Source organism: Etheostoma cragini, chromosome 2, assembly GCF_013103735.1.
Source record: "Etheostoma cragini isolate CJK2018 chromosome 2, CSU_Ecrag_1.0, whole genome shotgun sequence".
Taxonomy (NCBI): domain Eukaryota; kingdom Metazoa; phylum Chordata; class Actinopteri; order Perciformes; family Percidae; genus Etheostoma; species Etheostoma cragini.
Window position 1 is genome coordinate 26,899,069 of NC_048408.1, and position 9,661 is coordinate 26,908,729.

The 9,661-nt window shown below is 40.5% G+C and overlaps 1 protein-coding gene across 1 annotated transcript; it reads left to right on the forward strand.

The window, feature by feature from the left end:
- The first annotated feature begins 895 nt into the window (after positions 1-895).
- On the forward strand, positions 896-8,817 carry ift27 (intraflagellar transport 27 homolog (Chlamydomonas)). Its single transcript, XM_034884986.1, has 7 exons — positions 896-1,091; positions 1,499-1,578; positions 6,103-6,162; positions 6,418-6,477; positions 7,152-7,269; positions 8,294-8,403; positions 8,502-8,817. The coding sequence occupies exons 1-7, from the start codon at positions 1,058-1,060 to the stop codon at positions 8,604-8,606; spliced, it is 567 nt and encodes a 188-aa protein (XP_034740877.1). The 5' UTR covers positions 896-1,057; the 3' UTR covers positions 8,607-8,817.
- The last annotated feature ends 844 nt before the right edge of the window (positions 8,818-9,661 follow it).

Below are 9,661 nucleotides of genomic sequence, written 5' to 3' on the forward strand. Positions count from 1 at the left end.
TCTCTCAGCGAAAGAGCCGGTGGTGAAAACATGAACGCGCATCCGTTGTCACGCGCTCCCCATCTAAAACCCAGCATGCGCACGTGTTTATGAGGGGCGCGCTTATGCTCACAGGATTGCTTCAAGGAGTCACGCGCTTTCTCTTTTATTGGGGCTTTTTTCAAACAGACATTTGCCTAGACAAGAGAGACGGCGTGGAAAACAAATTGACTCAAACATAACCATACCAATAATTATATTCAATAAAACTAACTAATATAGCTAACGAAGATGCCTCATTGTATTAAGGAAATATGAAAAGGTCTGTTTAAACTCGTCGAAATAAAATCGCTTCGTCTAATGCCACTTCATATTGACTCAGGGCATAGATTTCTGAGTGAAAAAGCTATAACAATATTATAAATGAATCTATATTTTATAACATTTGAAAGCGATACAACGTTACACACACCACAATAAATAAAATCCCGTGTCAAAACGATTAATGATCAGACTGTGTGATGCTGAGGCAAGAAAGTCCGCCCTCTAGTGTTCTTATGGAGCATTGCTTTGACAGCGGGGTTTAATAACCCTATGTTTGCCTTTCAGGTAACGTTGTTAATGCTTACTCCCCAACCATGGATTATACACTAATTACAACCTACCGTGCTACCGTGCCCGAGTAACAAATTTCACCAATCTCACTTGGGTTCTAAGATTGGGTTTATGGTTAAAGTTTTGATACGCCAAACGTACAATAAATTTCATTACACAGTTTGAGGAAGCTTGCCTGACAGACAAAAGTATGGGAATATAGTCGAACCACAAGACTATTTTACCATCTCACAACCAGCCAATGACAGCACAGCTACGCGCGGTAAGCCCTCACTGGTTGGACCAATGAAACGCTTTTGTGGCTGGTTGCTAAGAGACGCATTTTGTCCATTTTGCCGTCTGCGGAGGATCAGAAGATATTAGCTAGCTAGATGAGCCAGCTAAAAACACAAAGTAGAGGTTATTTTGCATTATTAATAGAACGAGAGCGTTTACTTACCGTGTCTGGAAGTTTCCCACTGTAATGGTGAAGTTGAGGGCGAGATGTCTGCTTGTCGGTAAGGTTTTGTAAGTTGTCTGCTACTTCATAGAAGGGCTAAAGTTAGCTTCAGCTAACCAATATCTTACTCAACCTGTAGTTAAGTCAAGTCAGTTCAACGTAAGTGCCAAACACTATAGATGAATACATTGTCCTCTGTCTAATACTATCTCAAACGTAACAAAAACTGTGTTAATGTATGTATCAGTCAGTCTGCAAGTAAGTCGCAAAAAAATAGCTATTGCATCACAACAAATCACTACAGGTAGCAGGTATTTTACACTGAACAAATGCCGGGAAGTTTCGTCAAATAAATCCGCCTAATAAAGAAAGTTATGTGAATTTAATCGACAAATCTCTTCCTCTCTCTCTCTCTCTCTGTTTGTGTGTGTGTGTGTGTGTGTGTGTGTGTGTGTGTGTGCGAAGGAGATGCTGCAGTGGGGAAAAGTGCCCTTTCCCATATGTTCCACAGTGACCGTACTCTTTTCCAGAAGAACTACAGCATGGTGAGAGCATTTCTAACACAGACAAAATAAACGTTGCTTCTTTGATCTCTGGTGTAATACTGTCATGACGACAAACAGCAAGGGCATGCAATTCCAAATATAATGCAGTGTGTGTGGAGAGCACCCATGGACCACTGTAACACTCCTTGGAATTATATTCTGTATTGTTTTCACATCACACAGTTATCCTGGCCCATTGTTAGCACAGAAGAGACAGCAGGGGGCCTTTGTCGGGCATACCCTGATATCCCGGTATGTGACAGTGCAGGAGCAGTAATAAAGTACTTGTGCAGCACGGTTGCATAATTGATCATGTGCAGTGGAAAATTTCCAATAATGGACTCAATCAAACAATAATTTTAGACTTAGGCAATTAGATCATTTTGCCTGAGGTCATAGCAATTATTTTACCCAAGATGTAGTTATGTATCAGTTGCAAATCATTAGGACTAATAATGGAATCTGAAAATCATGATCACATTCTATGTGGAGATTCTTTACTCCTCGCAGTCTTTTCAAGGACCTGCAGAGCTCCCTTAAGTCTACAACCGGAATCATCAAGGTGCAAAACAGCATCCTCTGCCAATTAATGCTGATGCAGAGAACGCCAATCTGCATTAGTTATGCTAATCTGCACAAGGGAGGGAACTGTGTCATTAACCTGACTCTGATGTATGAGGTCATGACTGCTCACAGATTCCATCTGTCAATGTTTCAAGAGCTACTGACTAAATGCACGCACTATGCGTGCAAGTGAGCGCAGGTGCAGTGCATGCAATAACTTCTGACCATAAATACATGCACTTACGCAGCTTGCACTCATTCATTCGTGAGTTTAGTATTGAGCCTTGTTGCTGGTTAGGTTGCAGAACACGTTGGTGACTAAATACAAGTGTGTGTGGGTGTGTGTGTGTTTGTGTGTGTGTGTGTGTGTGTGTGTGTGTGTGTGTTGGGGGGGTTGTTTGTTCAGCTTTTACTGTGTCAGCAGTTTTAGGGGTTCTGAGGTGACAGGAACGTCGATAATTAATACAGTTAGGATTGTGGAAAGCCACCAGAACAGTTACTTAACAAGCGCGCACACACGCTCACCACAAACGCTCACTCACTCACTCACTCACTCACTCACTCACTCACTCACTCACTCACTCACTGCCAACAGTCAACAGTGTTGATTTTCTCCATACTGCATAGGCCACTTGCTTGTTATGCTGGGCTTGTCTGTTTATTTTGCACTAGCCGAGTATTAACAGGTATAAAGGTGCAACAGTGCTGCTTTTTTGTATGTCTGTGTTACTGCATACTATTACAAGATGAAACAGTAAAAATAAAAATGCAGTAAGACAAAGTGAAAATATTTGAAGTATTGTCACTTTGAAAGTAAGAGGGGGAAACATGCGGGTTAGCTAGGTAGCATGTGTACTTAAAATAAAGAGATGAGCTGACTGAGGCAGCATTAGATCAAAGTCGTGTGTCTACCAGACACCACTTTATTAGCTGAATGCACTGAAACAAATGCTCATGGGAAATTGCTGGTCACGGTCTCTGCTGTTGCTATGCAACTGTTAAAATACCTATTGAAGCCAGCCGCTTGCTTGATATTAGCTGAAATATTTTTAACTTGTTGCTCACTTGACGCCAAGTGCTTTATGTAAGACAAAATCTACCTTGCCAAACTTTAGAACTGTTCACAACACATGTTCGATTAGTTACTATGTATATTAAATGTTTCCATGACGGTAGAGATAGAAGCAATTGAACGATAAAGAATGGGAGAATCTTCTAAATTTCAGATATCTTCTAAATTGCAACCTTAGAAACATTTAAGAAGCTTTAGAAATGCCTCAACAAATACTGATCAGATTCACATTTGGCATGGGTCATATGGTCCAGACAAAAAGATTAATTTATAATTCCTTTTGTCTGTCTTTTGACCTTTTTGTCTGGCACCACCGCCAGCCTCAAACGTCTCCCAGACCTGAGCTTTCATTTGGGTACATTCTTATTCTTTAATTTATAAAGGACAACACACATTAATTAACATTTCTGGAAATGTGCCAGTTCTGGCCAGCCGGGATAAGCTTGGATGTCCCTCCCCTCTTGCTATCTCCGCTATTGGGGCTTAGTGTGATGGTTGTGATTGGTTCTTGTAAATACAAACTAGCCAGAGGGTTTTTTACCCTGTCTCAGAAAAGTAGTTGAAAAGTCGGTGTAGCCAGACCATACTCTAGCACTGACACAGTGATAGACAGATAGATCTGGCAACACAACACTACTTTTAGGATACACTCTAAAAAGGATCTAAGAACAGCACGATTGCGTTGATGTTGTTTATAACATTTTGTGCAGACTTACACCACCATAAACACAGCACCTAACACTCATGTCAAAGAGGTAGCAGTTTTACCTAGTGTTAAATGTATCTGGCTGGATTTCATCTTTTGAGATTTCACTGCAGTTGGAAACAGGGAACAGGTTGTCTTTTCCATGTAGTCGAATGTGATAAAGAAACCGGCGCTTAGGAGAGTTTTTTTTCTTGCGCAGACGCCTATGCCATCCCTCATGTTCTTCAACTTTGGATTTTGAAGGGTAGCAGAGGCTGTCGGCCATTCTGCTCACGTCTTCCTTTGAAAATGTCAGACGGACCATTAGCAATATTCCAAGCTTATTTGTAACTAATAGGCCCTCATTGACATTCCAGCGAGAGGCTTCCTATGCATCACACCAGGTCATTAGAGCGATCCGTTGTGGGGCTGCGGCATTCATTGCCTGTGTGTGTGAGTGAGTGTGTACCATTGGATCTTTGTTATGAACTGTTTCTGTGAAAGAATCACGTAAATGCGTGCGTGTGTGCGTTTGTGTGCGTTGTGAAAAGCATGAAAAGCTATGTGTTTGTTTAAGTCTCTGGCAGTTTGAGCTCATAAGATCAGGTCAATTTAGACTTTGGTGCTGATGGGAAGAAACCTTGGCTTGCTTCTTCAAGGTTACCACTGATCTCATACAGGCGGCTACTGCAACCATCCTGTCCACTTACAACTTCATTAGATCTCCAAGCTTTTGAAGAACGTGCATCTGTGATAAGGCTATATTTACAGTATAATATCTTCCTTCCCCTCTGCTTTTATATCAAACTCCTCTATTTGCCCTGTATTTATTTAAAAAAAACTCAGCTGCTTGTGTCTCCAACCTCTGCAGAAAAGCTCAAACAGCCACTCTTTCTTAAAAAAAGGATGATTGGGCGGACTCCAAAACCCATCTGCCACTTCAACTAAATGCTTCCACCATACGGGAAAAAAAGGAGAGAAAACACCATTTCTGGTCATTTTAGTCTGCCAAAAAAGAATTACAAGCCACAGCCACAACTCAAGTTCTTGGTCAGAATCTTAATTCTGTTTAGGATATCCTTTGAGGATACAAACCTAGCTCCAAATTTTGCCATTTTTTGTTTTAATCAGGTTTGTACGGCTGTTGTATGGCTGCTTGTACAAACAACGATTCAGCATTTGAGTACAATGAAGGGTGCTGCATATTTGTGATATTATTACGCAATCATTTACATAAATCTTAGTGGTTGTGTCAGCAAGGTAGATAGTAATAAATAGAAATCTATAGCCAAATAATCACAAATGTAATTCTATATTTTATTTGACCTTACAATTGTTACTTAGGTAGCCTATCTTTGAAGTAAAAAAGGCCATGTGTGAGAAACACTGAGCCTGAAAGGCAGTGCCATTAATCTGCCCAAAAGTGACTTACAAACCACAGCCAAACTGTCAGCGTGTGGTACTGTCAACCCTGGGTAAAATCCAACCTCCACTCTTCTTTTTCATTAACAATTCAGACTCTCACTATGTCTTAATTGCCGTCACTGCTGGGCCCAAAGGGGGTCTGAATCATTCTTACAAACATACTCAATTTAATCAGGACGTTGCTTTCAAGACAAACCAAGCCGCTAATTAGTGATGCTTATGTTCAGACATTAACAATAAATCACATCAGACAGTTTGTTGTGCTGCTGTGTATGGCGTCAACTCTATGACAACCAAATGCCTCTTCTCTTCTCTTCTCTTCTTTTCTCTTCCCCCCTCCTCTTCTATAAAAGCCACAGTAGTAACAATGTTGGTAACATGCATTGGTAAAATGCATGTTGTCAGGAACAGCTACAATATATACTGGATATAATGAACAAACAAAGACATATACACCCATCCACCCATTCAGCCTCCTTTTTTAATGCTAAACAGGTATAATGTGTATATTTGTTACGTTTTCTGTTGATGTTGTCAATCTCTTATTTATGTTTAACTAAGAAGAAAATAAGAAGAAAATGTAAAATGTAAATAGAAGATAAGAAAAATAGCCGAAAATACACTCACTACAGTAAGGTACAGCAAATGGCAGATATACAGTATATAAATATATTTTTTAAATCATATCTGTAGAGTTGTTGCGTAAAACTAAGACTAATGGCTTTACATTGCATAAACAGCATTATAATTGACATATTTGTTGTGTTTGCTTTGGCAGACAACCGGAGTGGAGCTACTGATAAAATGTGTCAGCATCCCAGAGACCACTGACAGTGTGGTAAGTCCAACCATTGTCTTTCTTCGGGGGGCTTATTAGTTCTTTCAAAAAGTCGCCAAAACACAGAAGGTGTGTGGTGAGAATTGGAATCCATCACTCAGTGTGGAAGAAGATTTTCCTGAAATATAATGTTGTTATTTTCTCATCTGTATTCTGCGAGCAATAGGGCAACATTGCCAAAGAAAATGGGAAGTTAAAAAACCATGTAATTGGACTAAATCTTCATGTATAACACCTCTTCCATTCTCCCTCCAGGAGCTCTACATCATAGACTCTGCGGGGAAGCAGGCATTAGTGGAAGCCTGCGAGAAAATGGTGAGACTGATAGGAGATTGCTTCTCTAGTTCTCCCATTTGCATGAAACTAGTGAAATCAGACATCCAGGGCTCCACATCCTCACGAAGTACAAACACAGGGGAGCTCCTAAAGTGTAATTGACTTTGTCACAGAAGAAGTATTCAGATCCTTTACTTAAATAAAAGCACTAATAACACACTGAAAAAAGACACTGTAAAACTCCTGCTTTGAAAATGTTACTTAAGTAAAAGTAAGTTAGTATCATCAGAAAAATGTTAAAGTATTAAAAGTGAACCTTCCCATTTTAGGAACAGGAAATGATCGAAAGAGTTAAAAGTACAATATTTCTGTCTGAAATCTAGCGGAGTAGAAGTAGAAAATAGCATGAAAAGAAAATACTCAAGTAAAGTAAAGTACCTCAGACTTATGTAAGTAACTACTTGTGTAAATGTACTTAGTTACATTCCACCCCTGGTGATACTAACTCTGTTGCACTCATTGTCTGCCCCCCCTCTCCTCATTCCCAACTCAACCATTCCATAGTAGAGGTTTTATTTTTTATTTTTTAACTTTGTTTATTCTTGTGTTTTATCTGTTTTTATGTTTTAACTGTTTTTGTGTAAATCACCTTGAATTTCCCTGTTGCTCAAATGTGCTACACAAGTAAAGCTGCCTTGCCTTGCCTTCCATAGTGGGGGGAGCTGTCGCTGCTGTGCCTGGTTTTTGACCTGACCAGTGAGCAGTCTTTCGCCAACTGCAGCCACTGGATGGAGAGAGTTCATGCTCACTGCCAAGGTCTCCACATTCCAGGTAACAACTCTTGCAGGTCAAAGAATTTATCTTGTTGTGTGCTTGCTACTTACATAGAAACATAACAGCTACAAGTGCATGCACTATACAGGGTTAACCCTTTGATACTTTATCGACAGGAATTGATCAATTTGATTGGTCAAACAGCAAACAGCCACCCACAAATAGTCTGAAACTAAGCATCGAGATTTCACAGGAACAACGGCTAAAGTTACCCCGGTTACCGAAGAATACCATAATTCCTAGGTTCATTTAGGCCTAAGCGACGCACCCCGAGCTTTCATCCTTAACAAACAGCCATGTATATCGGCTCTTCCAGTTTCTCCGCTGCTTGGTATTCCAGTTTAACAGGAGAGCGGAGCAAGAGGGGTCAGTATTGTGATCGGCCTTATTTATTAAGAACATAATTCCCAAAATAGTTTTACATTATAATAATGAATTCATGAAGTGATTCTGAACAGTTGAAATGGAGAATTTTAGTTTGATTCCCTGCGATCAATCAATGTGTGTGATCTCTGATGTATATAGCAATTGGAAGTCGCTTCGGATAAAAACGTCAGCTAAATGACATGTAATGTAATGTAACTGCAGGATGGATATCAAGGACTTTACATTTTTTCTATGAATCTTTGTTTTAACGTGAACTAAACACGACTTGACTTTGCGACTTAGAGGACCCCCCCAAAATTTTACAAATCACCCCCCAAGCTCCCCCATAGTTCCATAGTTTGTACCCGGGATATTGTTATTTTAGGAAAATAAAAAGATAAGATAGCAGTATCAACGAATTATCAGTTTTTAAACATTAACAAATACATTTAAGAGTAAACTGAGCTGGACATTTTACAGTTGAACATATAGGGATCTAGGTGAGAACAGAGACATTGTTTCTAATTTATTTCAAATATATTTCTGTACAGAAAGTAATATTTGCTGCCGACATACACCACAGTACAAACCGATATTTACCTGTCATCTCTCGTGTCTGTGTGTGTGTGTGTGTGTGTGTGTGTGTGTGTGTCAGGTGTCTTGGTGGGCAACAAGTCTGACCTGTCTGCTAGAAGGGAGGTCCAAGCATCCACGGCCCAGGAATGGGCTCAAAGTCAGGGTTTGGAGTACCACGAGACCTCAGCTGTAAGTGTATTTCAGTTAGACAGTTGTGTTCTTGTTTGACTACGTAAGTAAATTGCACCAAATGGCTTGTACTATATATGTATGTATGTCTCCTGCAGAAGGAGATGGAGAACTGTGATGCAGCGCTCCTCGGGTTAGCCCGGGCCTTCCACTCACTCTACCAGGAACGTCGCGAGACCATCCAGAACCTGAGTCCAGGCTAGACACTTCCCCAGTCTCACACACACACACACACACACACACACACACACACACACACACACACACACACACACACACACACACACACACACACCTATATTCAAAGGAATCCTATGTGTTTTTGTACTGCCCGTGCTACAGGCCCTGCAGAAAATGGCTTGTTCAGAATGATATTTTGATGTGACCGTGATTAAAGTTGTTTTTCTATGATAATCAGTGTTCAGCTGTGTTGTCTCTCATCTGTTTGTTTGCGCTCTACCCACATTACCAACACTAAAATAAGGTTTTGGCTCATTGTCTGTACCTCCTCTCCTGTTCTCTGCAAAGATGGCTGTTCCAGATTTTTAGTGGAACAAAGGTTCAAGCCCACCCTTATTTATTGCCTCCATTGTTTATTTTTTCTTGTAATCTTAATGTCACTTTGTTCGTGCCCTCATCTTTCTCCTTCTCTTTCTCACTTGCTTTGTCGTTTCTTTCTGTCTCACTTTCTCTTAAAGAGCCCCTTTTATGCGTTTTGAATTTTTCCCATCTTTTAGTATGCTATTTTTTTCTATAGGTAATAGATGTATAAAGTAAACACATTTCACTCCAAATGGAGTGTTCTCTTCCACAGACAACACTTTTTCTCTACTGCCTGATACGCCTCACCTACATTCTTGTTTGAAATTCCTCAATTAGTGATGTTACTGATTAAGAAAGCCGGCCCAGTTTGTGCCCATAGTTGCTGCCTGAGCAGGCACTTGTTTGAAATTGCTTGACCAATCACAACAAAGTAGGCCAGCGGACCAATCAGAGTAGTTTGGGCTTTTTCGGGAAGGCGGGCCCAGAGCTCAGAGCGTTTCCAGCAGAGGAGTACAGCAGTGGTCAGTATAAGAAACATGAAATGTTTTTTGGGAGGCTTTTTAGGCCTTTAATTGACAGGACAGCTAACGATATGAAATTGAGGGAGGGAGGGGGATGACATGCAGCAAATGGACGCAGGTTGGAGTCAAACCCAGGCCTGCTGCGTCGAGGAGTAAACCTGTATAAATGGGTGCCCGCTCTACCAACTGAGCTA

What these genes read in the sequence shown, in the direction of transcription:
- ift27 (XM_034884986.1), top strand. Translation starts at nt 1,058, where the DNA reads ATGGTGAAGTTGAGGGCGAGATGTCTGCTTGTCG. An exon ending in CCAAGGTCTCCACATTCCAG is followed by an intron (nt 7,270 to 8,293) that starts GTAACAACTCTT and finishes TGTGTGTGTCAG; the next exon opens with GTGTCTTGGTGGGCAACAAG. An exon ending in AGTACCACGAGACCTCAGCT is followed by an intron (nt 8,404 to 8,501) that starts GTAAGTGTATTT and finishes TGTCTCCTGCAG; the next exon opens with AAGGAGATGGAGAACTGTGA.